Here is an 18,149-nt window from a genome sequence, read left to right as displayed (position 1 = left end):
AGAACTAGATCTTGAAGCCAAATTTGTTCCCGACAGCAGCTGTCGCTACGAAACCTTAAACAAAAGGGTGGATCGACTCCACCCCACGCGTTCCCTTGGGTAGGGAGCGTCTAGACGGCACGACAGATGTCGGGGGAGGGTAGGCCAGCTGCTAAGGGGCTCTGTACTTTATTGTGTTGGCTGGTTTGCCGGTTGAAATCTTCCTTTGACCATAGGTTGAAAATGGCGCAGTGTTTATTATGACGCAAAGAAATACAATATAAACATAAAGCTGGACTCGTACCTGGGGTTGAGAGTCAGGGACGAGTCAACGATTTAATCATTCGTTTTCTTAGTTTTAATATATATATATATATATGTACTCGCACATAAAATCACGTGCTGGCTGTATGTGCTCACCGGACAATGAAGGCTTGGTCACCACAAGGTCTACTTGATGTATTTTAGGTATTTGGGGGTGGTGGTGGGTGGCTACAAGACAGCTGGCGATATAACTTACACGTGGGGGTTTATCATTCCATTCATTACAAGTGCTGCCGCTTGCCCTGACCTGGGGCATTACGTGCTCTCCCTGTCACGTGACGGTTTCGTGTGTCAGTTTGGTCATTGCAACACTATTGACCTTTATTTATATCATGTTAGAAACGAATTGTTTATAAAAGCTCAATATTTATTTGATTTCAAGTGATATTAGAAAACCATTGAATTTATGTTTGCGTTTGCTGGTTTTAGATGGCACTGAACAGTTATGGTTGTATATGTTAATGTAACTTGTCATAATTCAATGGATAACGTACAATATGTTATCGTTCTGTATCCAGTGATGGTTCTTTCCGTTTTACACTTTACTCTGTTTTCACTTGTTTCTGTTGAAATGTATATTGAAATGATACTTAATTTACCCCCGCTAGTATAGGCTACGGATTTACAACGCTAAAATCAGGGGTTCGATTCCCTTTGGTGGAATCAACAGATAGCCCGATGTGGCTTTGCTATAAGACAACACACATATACTTAATCTACTTTTGTAATATCCATCTGGCGGTGATACTTTATCCAATATTTTAACATTCATCTGGCACTGGTACTTTGAGGAGTGCTTTAATATCCATCTCGCGGTGGTACTTTATATCACCATTGTAAGATCCATCTCGCGGTGGTACTTTATCCACTATTGTAAGATCCATCTCGCGGTGGTACTTTATCCACTATTGTAAGATCCATCTCACGGTAGTACTTTATATCACCATTGTAAGATCCATCTCACGGTGATACTTTATCCACTATTGTAAGATCCATCTCACGGTGGTACTTTATATCACCATTGTAAGATCCATCTCGCGGTGATACTTTATCCACTATTGTAAGATCCATCTCACGGTGGTACTTTATTCAATGTTTTAACTGCTAGCTGGTGATGATTCCATAACAAAACGTAAAGATTTTTTGAAAGGTAACGTCTGTGTGGCACTACTCTGTATCTTCAATTATTCACTGGAGTATGTATTGTATTGTCTGTTACTGACACTTTAAGGTTCAGTGATGATACAAAGTACATCCTAGAAAAAGTTTAACACGCGTTTTATTGATTTGTGTGTGTTTATAGTTCTTGCGCCAAGAATTTCTTTAATAGTGTGCTGCACCGAAGACATGACCTGCTACTAGGACGCAAGCCACGTGACGATTTACGGATTGGTAGCAGCGTCCGTAACGACCGATCGTGCGTCATACCATTCACGTGCAGTGAAATGTGAAAATTGTACGTACTGAATTACTGTACGAGGCGTGGTTTGGTTTCCCTGGTGTCGATAGTGGTGTCTTCTCAGAGTCTCTATAGTAAAAAGCATTCATTATCTCGAAAAAAATACCTCAATTCGGTGAAGGCCGTATTTGGTTATGTCGTTTGTTTCATGACGCCAGATAGAGGTGTACCTGTGACAGGATGGAACACTTTCATTGCCGAAATTTAAAATAACTAATAAAGCAAAATAATTTTCATCTTAGTTCCTATCCAAAGCGACGGGCTAACTACACCCTCCCTTCACTAGGTGTTTCTCACCATATTGATGTTCAAATGCGTGAGTTGATGTCTCCCGTATTCTACAGTTACAATACAATTTATCACACAAATCAAAACACATACGCGATGTCTCTCTACGCCATTCTCAAAGTTTGTTTACTTTTTCTAGCTTAGAGTTTACGTCACAATTTATGCTTAACGTATAACAGTCGTCAATACACTATAATTCTACATTCATCCTTGTATTTAACAGTGCCAGTTACAGACACTTCACCACTTAGGCTTAACGTGTAACAGCTGACAGTACACTACCATTCTACATTCATCCTTGTATTTAACAGTGCTAGTTACAGACACTTCACCACTTAGGCTTAACGTGTAACAGCTGACAGTACACTACCATTTTATCTAGATTCATTTTTGTATTTAACAGTGCTAGTTACAGACACTTCACCACTTAGGCTTAACGTGTAACCGCTGACAGTACACTACCATTCTACATTCATCCTTGTATTTAATTGTAATAGTTACAGACACTTCACCACTTAGGCTTAACGTGTAACAGCTGACAGTACACTACCATTCTACATTCATCCTTGTATTTAACAGTGCTAGTTACAGACACTTCACCACTTAGGCTTAACGTGTAACAGCTGACAGTACACTACCATTCTACATTCATCCTTGTATTTAACAGTGCTAGTTACAGACACTTCACCACTCTAGGCTTAACGTTAACAGCTGACGGTACACTACCATTCTACATTCATCCTTGTATTTAACAGTGCTGGTTACAGACACTTCACCACTTGGGCAACGTGTAACAGCTGACAAGTACACTACCATTTTATCTAGATTCATTTTTTTTTGTATTTAACAGTGATAGTTACAGACACTTCACCACTTAGGCTTAACGTGTAACCGCTGACAGTACACTACCATTTTACATTCATCCTTGTATTTAATTGTAATAGTTACAGACACTTCACCACTTAGGCTTAACGTGAAAAAGCTGACAGTACACTACCATTCTACATTCATCCTTGTATTTAACAGTGCTAGTTACAGACACTTCACCACTTAGGCTTAACATGTAACAGCTGACAGTACACTACCATTCTACATTCATTCTTGTATTTAATTGTAATAGTTACAGACACTTCACCACTTAGACTTAACGTGTAACCGCTGACAGTACACTACCATTTTATCTAGATTCATTTTTGTATTTAATTGTAGTAGTTACAAAGCTACGAACACTTGTTCAGACGTGAGGAAAATAACTTGTAACGTTTCAATATTTTCTTTAAATTAAATTGATACCTGTAGAAGGTTGTAATTAATATTTCAAGTTACATCCTGTATTAGGCCTAAAGCTAAGCGGAATCAAACGTGAAAGTGTTAATGGTACATTGTAGCTTATTTAAAATGACTAAACATGAAACGACTGGGTAAGGTAACAGCAGAAAACGAAATAATGTCAGACATATAATATTCACCCCGCACGTAATCGTTATTAAAGTGTTGTATTTACGTGTAGAAAATAACAGATTGAAGTGTTAATATTAAAGTGTTGTATTTACACGTGTAGAAAATAACAGATTGAAGTGTTAATATTAAAGTGTTGTATTTACACGTGTAGTAAACAGTGGACAAGACTGATCGTGGAAGTTTTCAAAGAACGAAGCTTATCTTACTTGGAGTCTCCTCAACATCTTGTGTATTGTAATACAATAATACTTATCTAACACCAGGCTGTACTTAGCACCTATAACACAATAAAATGCTGTCAATTTAATAGTAGAGTTTCATTTTACATTATTGATTGGATAATTTGTTGCTTGCTTTTTAAAGGTTTTGTAGTGAAAGTGGGTGTAGTATGACCGTTATTAAAACTGGGTGCTAAAGGTCTTGTTCTTTCCTTTTCAGCGTGAGGGCGTAACTCTAATTATCACTCCGGGGTCTGAGGTGAACTTAGACCCACATTGTATGCATCAGATGATGAACTCCAAAGAGGTAGGTGTCGTTTTCATTTTGTTTTTTGTTAAAATTTTATACAAAGTTAGGTCCATCAACTAGGCTTACAGAAAACGATATAAGTTCCTCAAGTCATGCAGTTTAAGATCGTTGGTCAGTTTATAGAGTAAGACTTTGTTATTTAAAAATATATCTCTTGTGGTATTATATTAATAATTTGAGAAGGCAAATTTACAAGTTTCCGTTTCAGAAGTTATCATCACACCAGGTTTTAAGATTTTGGTAAAGCCACGATAATTGACACTTCGAACTTTTTTATGTCTTTAAAAGAAGTTACCGTGGGTTATATTAGGACCTTCTTCGTTTCAATTAACACTCAGAAATAGTAGATTATATGTGTATTAAAAACATTACTGACGACCATAAATAAACTAAGTTCTTCGTTGCTTTAATTGGTATGTTTTCAATGTACAAAAAAGCAGAACGTTTTACTTTGATTTGTGTCCAATATTCTGCAGAATTAGAGTTGGATACGCCCATTATCGGACAGCATGTTTAACTATTGACAAAACAATCAGTTGTAACTTCAAGGTACTTCTGTTTCAGTATCCGTGTCATCACACGGATCATAAGTAGGACATAATTATGGAACCCTGGCTAGCAGCAGTGTTTCCAAGCGTATTTAATTTAGTTACAATGAGCATTTGCCAATCACGATTTACCAAACTACCTCGATCAAGAACGGTTTCTTTTGATCTACTTACAGAAAGCGCCCTCTATTGACAGTATTAGCATTAACAATTGGTTAGACTGATGTTTTCTATGCTTCATAATGATTTGGACATTAACGTAAACATGTATTTAGTGCTGAGTTTATTATTTTGGTGTAACGAAACTTTATTTTCTTTTATTCGACCGCATTAAGAAAGTATTTTAGATTTTAGTTTTAACTGAATAGTAAAAATTAGTATAAACGAAAGTCTTTATAAAAGTTTGGATAAAAGGAACATTTTCATTGAACATTTAATTAAATTCTCGATAGTAAATGTTACTGTATTGTAAGACACGAACAGACAAATAGTAAACGGTCACATTTGACTTGTCTTGTTGCCAAACCCCTGGTGGTTCAGTGATGAGCCTAGGACCTTTTACTCTATGACGTTAAAAAATCGAGTTTCAATAACCACGGTGGTAATGCAAAGATATATAGATTCATTTGTCTTACTCTGTAAGTACTAACAAACAAAGGTCTTGGCAGTGTTGTCTAACACATTTTTAATAGGTAGTAACAAACAGAGGTCTTGGCAGTGTTGTCTAACACATTTTTAATAGGTGGTAACAAACAAAGGTCTTGGCAGTGTTGTCTAACACATTTTTAATAGGTAGTAACAAACAGAGGTCTTGGCAGTGTTGTCTAACACATTTTTAATAGGTAGTAACAAACAGAGGTCTTGGCAGTGTTGTCTAACACATTTTTAATAGGTGGTAACAAACAAAGGTCTTGGCAGTGTTGTCTAACACATTTTTAATAGGTGGTAACAAACAGAGGTCTTGGCAGTGTTGTCTAACACATTTTTAATAGGTGGTAACAAACAGAGGTCTTGGCAGTGTTGTCAACACATTTTAATAGGTGGTAACAAACAAAGGTCTTGGCAGTGTTGTCTAACACATTTTTAATAGGTGGTAACAAACAGAGGTCTTGGCAGTGTTGTCTAACACATTTTAATAGGTGGTAACAAACAAAGGTCTTAGCAGTGTTGTCTAACACATTTTAATAGGTAGTAACAAACAGAGGTCTTGGCAGTGTTGTCTAAACACATTTTAATAGGTGGTAACAAACAAAGGTCTTAGCAGTGTTGTCTAACACATTTTTAATAGGTGGTAACAAACAGAGGTCTTGGCAGTGTTGTCTAACACATTTTTAATAGGTGGTAACAAACAAAGGTCTTGGCAGTGTTGTCTAACACATTTTTAATAGGTGGTAACAAACAAAGGTCTTGGCAGTGTTGTCTAACACATTTTTAATAGGTGGTAACAAACAGAGGTCTTGGCAGTGTTGTCTAACACATTTTTAATAGGTGGTAACAAACAAAGGTCTTGGCAGTGTTGTCTAACACATTTTTAATAGGTGGTAACAAACAGAGGTCTTGGCAGTGTTGTCTAACACATTTTTAATAGGTGGTAACAAACAAAGGTCTTGGCAGTGTTGTCTAACACATTTTTAATAGGTAGTAACAAACAGAGGTCTTGGCAGTGTTGTCTAACACATTTTTAATAGGTGGTAACAAACAAAGGTCTTGGCAGTGTTGTCTAACACATTTTTAATAGGTGGTAACAAACAGAGGTCTTGGCAGTGTTGTCTAACACATTTTTAATAGGTGGTAACAAACAAAGGTCTTGGCAGTGTTGTCTAACACATTTTTAATAGGTGGTAACAAACAAAGGTCTTGGCAGTGTTGTCTAACACATTTTTAATAGGTGGTAACAAACAGAGGTCTTGGCAGTGTTGTCTAACACATTTTTAATAGGTGGTAACAAACAAAGGTCTTGGCAGTGTTGTCTAACACATTTTTAATAGGTGGTAACAAACAAAGGTCTTGGCAGTGTTGTCTAACACATTTTTAATAGGTGGTAACAAACAAAGGTCTTGGCAGTGTTGTCTAACACATTTTTAATAGGTGGTAACAAACAAAGGTCTTGGCAGTGTTGTCTAACACATTTTTAATAGGTAGTAACAAACAGAGGTCTTGGCAGTGTTGTCTAACACATTTTTAATAGGTGGTAACAAACAAAGGTCTTGGCAGTGTTGTCTAACACATTTTTAATAGGTGGTAACAAACAGAGGTCTTGGCAGTGTTGTCTAACACATTTTTAATAGGTGGTAACAAACAAAGGTCTTGGCAGTGTTGTCTAACACATTTTTAATAGGTAGTAACAAACAGAGGTCTTGGCAGTGTTGTCTAACACATTTTTAATAGGTAGTAACAAACAGAGGTCTTGGCAGTGTTGTCTTAACACATTTTTAATAGCTATAAAACAAACAAAGGTCTTAGCAGTGTTGTCTAACACATTTTTAATAGCTATAAAACAAACAGAGGTCTTGGCAGTGTTGTCTAACACATTTGTAGTAGGTAGTAACAAACAAAGGTCTTCGCAGTGTTGTGTAACACATTTTTAGTAGGTAGTGACAAACAAAGGTCTTCGCAGTGTTGTGTAACACATTTTTAGTAGGTAGTAACAAACAAAGGTCTTCGCAGTGTTGTGTAACACATTTTTAGTGAGTAGTGACAAACAAAGGTCTTCGCAGTGTTGTGTAACACATTTTTAGTAGGTAGTGACAAACGTTGGCCGAGCCAGAATAGAAACTTTCTTCGATATTCTAATATACGGACTACTAAGGCCTGTTAAATGGTGCGTAACACGTATATTTATAATGTCAAAGACACGGAACATGTGGTAGCTAACTTCCGTTGTACTATCGGAGGAGAAGTTCGCTGTAATCCGCCGGAAAGCAGTCACTATCGGAACGTGCAGTTTCAGCCTCGACTCTTAACCATTGGATCGCGAGTTCGAATTCCGTCGCCGAAGATGCTCGTCTTTACAGTGATCGGGACATTATAATGTGACAATTTATCCTAGTGTTCGATTAGAATTAGTGAGTGGTGTTAACTGGTTGTTTTCTCTCTAGTCCGTCACTTCTTAATTCAGGACGACTAACGTGTAGATAACCCTCTAATAACTTTACAGAAATTTAACAAACAAACAATTTCTGTCTGAAAATCGCATCTTACGAATACTTAACGTAACATATGGCGTCAGAAAACAGTAACAACAAAACACGATTGCAATAGTACATTTCATTAATGTGATTAACTAATAAGTTACTTGTCAATGATTCCTGTACTCAGTTCCAGACGAAAGCGGAGAAAGTGTCATTTTTATTTATCAAACAAATGTAACAATACCATCTAATACTTTTGGACTTCCTCTGTTTCTTAAAATAGCCACCTATAAATAACAAAAAAGAACAGGACACGAATCATGTCACAACCTTCTGGTCTTGCTGGCTCGGCCTGGTCAGATGGGTTAAGGTTTTCGACTTGTAATATGAGGGTCACGGGATCGGATCCCTGTCGCACCAAACATGCTTGCCCTTTCAGCTGTGGAGGCGTTATAATGTGACGGTCAATACCTCTATTCTTTGGTAAAAGAGTAGCCCAAGAGTTGGCGGTGGGTGGTGATGACTAGCTGCCTTCTCTCTAGTCTTACGCTGCTAAATTAGAGACGGCTATCGCAGATATCCCTCGTGTAGCTTTACGCGAAATTCAAAACAAACGAACAAACCTTATCTTGCTTTCAAATGTAGCGTTTAAATAACCGGAACTTGTCACCTGTGCGTTTGTCCGTTGTTTGTAACACGGTCCATGTGGAACTGAACATGTAAACACTTCTTATGAACCAAACATTTATGTAGAATATTTATTTAAAGTTCAAAATAACTGAATTTTTATTACGTATCTTCACATAGCCTCGTATCTAATAAGAATAACTGACTTAATATATATAATACCCTCCCATAAAGTGGTGTATAACAAGTACAAAGATTTGATATAAAATATCCTCACATAAACATATCTTCAGAAAGAATAAACAACTTGTGCAGAATACTCTCATATGAACTAGTTAGGGTAATTATCCTTAAGTAATTGTAACGTGACTTATCGGGAATAATTGTTCTGAAGTAAATATAAACTAGACAAACCTTTATAGAATAGTCGAGAACCAAACTCATGTCGCCTGTAGCGCCACGGTTTGTATATCTGATAACATGCCGCTGTATTAGCATATATGTTATTTAAGACTCGTTCAATTGTTGCTTTGGCATATATGTATGATATCAAAGGTTGGATAAATACACAGTGTGTGACTGTTAACAATCAGTGTATTTTATTATCAAAGGTTTGTGTGTACGACTGTTAACAATCAGTGTATTTTATTACCAATGGTTTGTATGTACGACTGTTAACATTCAGTGTATTTTATTATCAAAGGTTTGTATGTACGACTGTTAACATTCAGTGTATTTTATTATCAAAGGTTTGTGTGTACGACTGTTAACATTCAGTGTATTTTATTATCAAAGGTTTGTGTGTACGACTGTTAACATTCAGTGTATTTTATTATCAAAGATTTGTGTGTACGACTGTTAACATTCAGTGTACTTCATTATTAAAGGTTTGTGTGTACGACTGTTAACATTCAGTGTATTTCATTATTACAGGTGTGTATATAAGAGTGTACATTTTGTTTATATTATTGTCCAGGCCGAGTGCCCACCTATTCAAATGGAGCCAGTGGACCTGTCTATTAATAAAAGCCGGTCATCTTCGCCGACCTTATCAATATCACCTGAACTGGGTCGCAGACAGATGTCACCACCATCTCCCGCAGAAAGTCCAAACCTAATTGACTTAAGGATGAATAGAGGTGGTAAGTTGTCAATTATCCTAGTGAGTTTTACCGAACGTAGAGTGAAACACTGGTATCACAGAACGTATTATAATTTGTTTGTTACACAGCTAGTTTATGTACGGTGTTACGACAGCACCTGGTAATTTTTGTATATTGTTTTCACACCTAATTACAGAAGCTGGGATCATATATGGTATTATAACACGTGGTAACAATCTTAGATACAATGGCATAGTATTAGGAAATGTTAGCTAGAAATATAAACTTGCTGTGAGGGGTCGACAACCTACTTAAAGTAACTCTCGTGTTTTTGTTGTTATCGTCTCATCTTTGAACATAAACTTTTGGTTTTTGCCTCGTTCGTGTCAACCGTAGGGTTTGGCTGTTCTACGAATGTTGTTTATTAGAATTAAGTACGGTAAGCCACTGGGCGGTTCCCCGTCTTCTTTGCTCCGGTCACGTGAGAGAGTGCACGAGAAGGGCGTGAAGCCACCAGAACTCTTGTAATCCTTTGGGTGAGGTCGGATTTTCTTTTCGGGCACTTAATAAACGGATAGCCTAACCCAAACTGTTCATCCCACCAAATATTCTGTTAGTCAGTTCATGTTAATCCGTGATAATGCTCTTCAATCGACAACTATATTTCGGGACCTGCGCTGATTTCCTTGTAACAGTAGCCGCAAACTTTGGAATAGCTAAGAACTCAATATATTTTATTTTATTACTGAATTAATCCTAAAGAAAGGGAAATATGGCGTCCTTCTGCGTGGACAGAACACCTCCCACAGGATCGACTTTCGGACACTTCTTTTAATGCAGAAAAGCCCCTGGTCTGCTATGTGTTTGTTGTTAATCACAAATATACATAATAGGTTCTCTGTGCTGTAGCCACCAGGAGTATAATGCTGATGTTTACTGTTATAAATCTTCAGACTTATCGCTGAGCAGCTAAGGAGGGGGGAAAAAACTTATCTTCCGTTACAGTTAATATGGATATGTGAGAGTAATACAAATGTAATTACAGGTAATAGAGCAGCACGAGCTTCTGTAACATCGCTGTGGTTGTAATATTCAAATCTTGTCACCTCAAAGGCTCAAATATTTCTATTAACCTTCAAGTGTCTTGTACATAACATAATCTAATCACACTTTGCACCACGTGTATAAACAACTAAGGAAACTGTTACAATCGATACAACGACTTTTTGTAGATCAATCGTCGAGGTTTGCTTATCAGCGGTTATTAATTTTAGTAAGAAGGTCTGGTTAACTATCAACACATTACTACGTGACAGCAACTCACTGGACGAGTGACACTGAGTAACGTGTACGGTTACTACCAGCTGTATGTCTTATGACAGTGAGTAACGTGTACTGTTACTACCAGCTGTATGTCTTATGACATTGAGTAACGTGTACTGTAAATACCAGCTGAATGTCTTATGGCATTGAGTAACGTGTACTGTTACTACCAGCTGAATGTCTTATGACAGTGAGTAACGTGTACTGTTACAACCAGCTGAATGTCTTATGGCATTGAGTAACGTGTACTGTTACTACCAGGTGTATGTCTTACGACATTGAGTAACGTGTACTGTAAATACCAGCTGAATGTCTTATGGCATTGAGTAACGTGTACTGTTACTACCAGCTGAATGTCTTATGACAGTGAGTAACGTGTACTGTTACAACCAGCTGAATGTCTTATGGCATTGAGTAACGTGAACTGTTACTACCAGGTGTATGTCTTATGACAGTGAGTAACGTGTACTGTTACTACCAGCTGTATGTTTTATAGCAGTGAGTAACGTGTACTGTTACTACCAGCTGTATGTTTTATAGCAGTGAGTAACGTGTACTGTTACTACCAGCTGTATGTTTTATAGCAGTGAGTAACGTGTACTGTTACTACCAGCTGTATGTTTTATAGCAGTGAGTAACGTCTGCTATTATTATAGCATTCGTTCGTACTTAATAGAGGTAATTTATAATAACAAAACACCATTCTTGTGATACTGTTTATATAGACATCACCAGTATAGTGGTATGATTAAGATACTGTTTATATAGACATCACCAGTATAGTGGTATGATTAAGATACTGTTTATATAGACATCACCGGTATAGTGGTATGATTAAGATACTGTTTATATAGACATCACCAGTATAGTGGTATGATTAAGATACTGTTTATATAGACATCACCAGTATAGTGGTATGATTAAGATACTGTTTATATAGACATCACCAGTATAGTGGTATGATTAAGATACTGTTTATATAGACATCACCGGTATAGTGGTATGATTAAGATACCGTTTATATAGACATCACCAGTATAGTGGTATGATTAAGATACTGTTTATATAGACATCACCAGTATAGTGGTATGATTAAGATACTGTTTATATAGACATCACCGGTATAGTGGTATGATTAAGATACTGTTTATATAGACATCACCGGTATAGTGGTATGATTAAGATACTGTTTATATAGACATCACCAGTATAGTGGTATGATTAAGATACTGTTTATATAGACATCACCAGTATAGTGGTATGATTAAGATACTGTTTATATAGACATCACCAGTATAGTGGTATGATTAAGATACTGTTTATATAGACATCACCAGTATAGTGGTATGATTAAGATACTGTTTATATAGACATCACCAGTATAGTGGTATGATTAAGATACTGTTTATATAGACATCACCAGTATAGTGGTATGATTAAGATACTGTTTATATAGACATCACCAGTATAGTGGTATGATTAAGATACTGTTTATATAGACATCACCAGAGTAGTGGTATGATTAAGATACTGTTTATATAGACATCACCAGTATAGTGGTATGATTAAGATACTGTTTATATAGACATCACCAGTATAGTGGTATGAATAAGATACTGTTTATATAGACACCACCAGTATAGTGGTATGATTAAGATACTGTTTATATAGACATCACCGGTATAGTGGTATGATTAAGATACTGTTTATATAGACATCACCGGTATAGTGGTATGATTAAGATACTGTTTATATAGACATCACCGGTATAGTGGTATGATTAAGATACTGTTTATATAGACATCACCGGTATAGTGGTATGATTAAGATACTGTTTATATAGACATCACCAGTATAGTGGTATGATTAAGATACTGTTTATATAGACATCACCAGTATAGTGGTATGATTAAGATACTGTTTATATAGACATCACCAGTATAGTGGTATGATTAAGATACTGTTTATATAGACACCACCAGTATAGTGGTATGATTAAGATACTGTTTATATAGACATCACCAGTATAGTGGTATGATTAAGATACTGTTTATATAGACATCACCAGTATAGTGGTATGATTAAGATACTGTTTATATAGACATCACCAGTATAGTGGTATGATTAAGATACTGTTTATATAGACATCACCAGTATAGTGGTATGATTAAGATACTGTTTATATAGACATTACCAGTATAGTGGTATGATTAAGATACTGTTTATATAGACATTACCAGTATAGTGGTATGATTAAGATACTGTTTATATAGACAACACCAGTATAGTGGTATGATTAAGATACTGTTTATATAAACATCACCAGTATAGTGGTATGATTAAGATACTGTTTATATAGACATCACCAGTATAGTGGTATGATTAAGATACTGTTTATATAGACATCACCAGTATAGTGGTATGATTAAGATACTGTTTATATAGACATCACCAGTATAGTGGTATGATTAAGATACTGTTTATATAGACATCACCAGTATAGTGGTATGATTAAGATACTGTTTATATAGACATCACCAGTATAGTGGTATGATATAATACTGTTTAGATAGACATCACCAGTATAGTGGTATGATTAAGATACTGTTTATATAGACATCACCAGTATAGTGGTATGATTAAGATACTGTTTATATAGACATCACCAGTATAGTGGTATGATTAAGATACTGTTTACGTAAGCGTTGTTGTTGTTGTTTTTAATTAAACATAAAGCTACACAATGGGTGATGTGTGTTCTACCCACCACATGTATCGAAACTCGGTTTTTAGCGTTGTAAGCCCGCAGACATACCGCTGAGTCACTTGGGGGCTTATTGAGACGAAAGTGTATTTGTTATATTTGATGTCATGACGTACCTGTTATTTTTTACATACTTGTTCTATTATATTTGATGTCATGACGTACTTATACAATTTTTGTCGTCACTGACTGGTTATGTTCCGTGAGTGTATCAGTTCCAGGTTGGTGTGGTTGTGTTCTGGTTATGTTCCGTGAGTATATTATTTCCAGGTTGGTGTGGTTGTGTTCTAGTTATGTTCCGTGAGTGTAACAATACCAGGTTGGTGTGGTTGTGTTCTGGTTATGTTCCGTGAGTGTAACAGTTCCAGGTTGGTGTGGTTGTGTTCTGGTTATGTTCCGTGAGTGTATCAGTTCCAGGTTGGTGTGGTTGTGTTCTGGTTATGTTCCGTGAGTGTAACAATACCAGGTTGGTGTGGTTGTGTTCTGGTTATGTTCCGTGAGTGTAACAGTTTCAGGTTGGTGTGGTTGTGTTCTGGTTATGTTCCGTGAGTGTATCAGTTCCTGGTTGGTGTGGTTGTGTTCTGGTTATGTTCCGTGAGTGTAACAGTTCCAGGTTGGTGTGGTTGTGTTCTGGTTATGTTCCGTGAGTGTATCAGTTCCTGGTTGGTGTGGTTGTGTTCCGTGAGTGTATCAGTTCCAGGTTGGTGTGGTTGTGTTCTGGTTATGTTCCGTGAGTGTATCAGTTCCTGGTTGGTGTGGTTGTGTTCTGGTTGTGTTCCGTGAGTGTATCAGTTCCAGGTTGGTGTGGTTGTGTTCTGGTTGTGTTCCGTGAGTGTATATATATCAGTTCCAGGTTGGTGTGGTTGTGTTCTGGTTATGTTCCGTGAGTGTAACAGTTCCAGTTTGGTGTGGTTGTGTTCTGGTTATGTTCCGTGAGTGTATCAGTTCCAGGTTGGTGTGGTTGTGTTCTGGTTATGTTCCGTGAGTGTAACAGTTCCAGGTTGGTGTGGTTGTGTTGAAATATGTTGAGACACAAACGTCCACTTTTCTTGTATCCACATGTTATGCCAAAACATATCACGCCCTCAAGAAACTTAGCCCTCTAGCTGTGTTAACAGTTTGTCGGGCTAACAAATAAGAATCATTCCATATAGAACTCCCCGCGAGACGTCTGTCACGGAGCGTGGGTGTACCGGGTCGAATGATATACATATTTAAGTTCTCTGCATAATTAATCAGTTCGTGAATTGTAAGAATTGTTTTTTACCCTGCCATTTTGGAATTAAATATTCACTGTGAAGAAGGACATGAGAAGACGCCATATTACAAGACAGTCCAGTTTATGAAATAGAAATGTATGGTCTTTTAATTACTTATAATTACTTAACTTATAAGGAAGTACACTAACTATTCTTTAGTTTGTACAGTAGAGACAGGACACAGAGTTACTAGATGTTTCTACAGTCGAGACAGGACACAGAGCCACTAAATGTTTCTACAGTCGAGGCAGGACACAGAGTTACTAAATGTTTCTACAGTCGAGACAGGACACAGAGTTACTAGATGTTTCTACAGTCGAGACAGGACACAGAGATACTAAATGTTTCTACAGTCGAGACAGGACACAGAGTTACTAAATGTTTCTACAGTCGAGACAGGACACAGAGTTACTAAATGTTTCTACAGTCGAGACAGGGTACAGAGTTACTAAATGTTTCTACAGTCGAGACAGGGTACAGAGTTACTAAATGTTTCTACAGTCGAGACAGGATACAGAGTTACTAAATGTTTCTACAGTCGAGACAGGACAGTCGAGACAGGACACAGTTACTAAATGTTTCTACAGTCGAAACAGTCGAGACAGGGTACAGAGTTACTAAATGTTTCTACAGTACAGAGTTACTAGATGTTTCTACAGTCGAGACAGGGTACAGAGTTACTAAATGTTTCTACAGTCGAGACAGGATACAGAGTTACTAAATGTTTCTACAGTCGAGACAGGACACAGAGTTACTAAATGTTTCTACAGTCGAGACAGGACACAGAGTTACTAAATGTTTCTACAGTCGAGACAGGACACAGAGTCAGGGTACAGTTACTAAAGTAGAGACAGGACACAGAGTTACTAAATGTTTCTACAGTCGAGAAGGGCACAGAGTTACTACAGTCGAGACAGGACACAGAGTTACTAAATGTTTCCATAGTAGAGACAGGACACAGAGTTACTAAATGTTTCTACAGTCGAGACAGGACACAGAGTTACTAAATGTTTCTACAGTCGAGACAGGACACAGAGTTACTACAGAGTTACTAAATGTTTCTACAGTCGAGACAGGGAGACAGGACACAGAGTTACTAAATGAGTTACTACAGTCAGAGTTACTAAATGATACTACAGTCCAGACAGGACACAGAGTTACTAAATGTTTCTACAGTCGAGACAGGGTACAGAGTTACTAAATGTTTCTACAGTCGAGACAGGACACAGAGTTACTAAATGATACTACAGTCCAGACAGGACACAGAGTTACTAAATGTTTCTACAGTCGAGACAGGACACAGAGTTACTAAATGTTTCTACAGTCGAGACAGGACACAGAGTTACTAAATGTTTCTACAGTCAAGACAGGGTACAGAGTTACTAAATGTTTCTACAGTCAACACAGGATACAGAGTTACTAAATGTTTCAAAATAACAGTAACTTAATCTCATTATAACCAACATAACCCTAACTTAACCCCTTTATAATCAAGATAACCTAACTTAACCTCATTATAGTCAAAATATCCCTACCTTAATCTCATTATAGTCAAGATAACCCTAACTTACTCTCATAGTCAAGATAACCCTTATTTAACCTCTTTATAGTCAATATAACCCTAACTTAACCTCATTGTAGTCAATATAACCCTAAATTACTCTCTTAGTCAATATAATTTTTACTTAACCTCTTTATAGTCAATATAACCTAACTTAACCTCATTGTAGTAAATATAATTCTAACTTAATCTCTTTATAGTCAACATAACCCTAACTTACCCTCATTACAGTCAACATAACCCTAACTTATCCTCATTATAGTCAAGATAACCCCAACTTATCCTCATTATAGTCAAGATAACGCTGACTTATCCTCATTATAGTCAAGATAGCCCTAACTTAACCTCATTACAGTCAAAATAACAGTAACTTAATCTCATTATAGCCAACATAACCATAACTTAACCCCTTTATAATCAAGATAACCTAACTTAACCTCATTATAGTCAAAATATCCCTAGCTTAATCTCATTATAGTCAATATAACCATAACTAACTCTCATTATAGTCAAGATAACCCTTACTTAACCTCTTTATAGTCAATATAACCCTAACTTATCCTCATTATAGCCAAGATAACCCTTATTTAACCCTATAGTCAATATAACCCTAACTTAACCTCATTGTAGTCAATATAACCCTAACTTACCCATAGTCAATATAATTTTTTACTTAACCTCTTTATAGTCAATATAACCCTTATTTAACCTCTTTATAGTCAATATAACCCTAACTTAACCTCATTGTAGTCAATATAATTCTAAGTTAACCTCTTTATAGTCAATATAACCCTAACTTAACCTCATTGTAGTTAATATAATTCTAACTTAATCTCTTTATAGTCAATATAACCCTAACTTATCCTCATTATAGTCAAGATAACGCTGACATATTTTCATTATAATCAAGATAACCTAACTTAACCTCATTGTAGTCAATATAATTCTAAGTTAACCTCTATATAGTCAATATAACCCTAACTTAACCTCATTGTAGTTAATATAATTCTAACTTAATCTCTTTATAGTCAATATAACCCTAACTTATCCTCATTATAGTCAAGATAACCCTAACTTATCCTCATTATAGTCAAGATAACGCTGACATATTTTCATTATAATCAAGATAACCTAACTTAACCTCATTATAGTCAACATATCCCTACCTTAATCTCATTATAGTCAATATAACCCTAACTCTCATTATAGACAATATAACCCTAACTTAACCTCTTTATACTCAATATAACCCTAACTTAACCTCATTGTAGTCAATATAATTCTAAGTTAACCTCTTTATAGTCAATATAACCCTAACTTAACCTCATTGTAGTTAATATAATTCTAACTTAATCTCTTTATAGTCAATATAACCCTAACTTATCCTCATTATAGTCAAGATGACCCTAACTTATCCTCATTATAGTCAAGATAACGCTGACTTATCCTCATTATAATCAAGATAACCTAACTTAACCTCATTATAGTCAAAATATCCCTACCTTAATCTCATTATAGTCAATATAACCCTAATTAACTCTCATTATAGTCAATATAACCCTTACTTAACCACTTCATAGTTAATATAACCCTAACTTATCCTCATTATAGTCAAGATAACCCTTACTTAACCTCTTTATAGTCAATATAACCCTAACGTAACTTCTTTATAGTCTATATAACCCTAACTTAACCTCATTGTAGTCAATATAATTCCAAGTTAACCTCTTTATAGTCAATATAACCCTAACTTATCCTCATTATAGTCAAGATAACCCTTACTTAACCTCTTTA

General features: G+C 36.2%; 1 protein-coding gene across 2 annotated transcripts in view; it reads left to right on the top strand.

Moving 5' to 3' along the window:
• LOC143247856 (uncharacterized) overlaps positions 1–18,149 on the top strand; it is a 393,539-nt gene that overhangs the window by 351,278 nt on the left and 24,112 nt on the right. For both annotated transcript variants that reach the window (XM_076496404.1, XM_076496405.1), the window contains exons 2-3: positions 3,950–4,036; positions 9,322–9,487. In XM_076496404.1, coding sequence (XP_076352519.1) covers positions 4,010–4,036; positions 9,322–9,487 — 193 coding nt within the window. In that variant the 5' untranslated portion in view covers positions 3,950–4,009. The remainder of the gene's footprint in view (positions 1–3,949; positions 4,037–9,321; positions 9,488–18,149) is intronic.

This window comes from Tachypleus tridentatus, chromosome 3 (genome assembly GCF_004210375.1).
Source record: "Tachypleus tridentatus isolate NWPU-2018 chromosome 3, ASM421037v1, whole genome shotgun sequence".
In the NCBI taxonomy this organism is placed as follows: Eukaryota; Metazoa; Arthropoda; class Merostomata; order Xiphosura; family Limulidae; genus Tachypleus; species Tachypleus tridentatus.
Note: the sequence above shows the minus strand (reverse complement) of the source record. Positions and strands in the feature narration are given on the sequence as shown.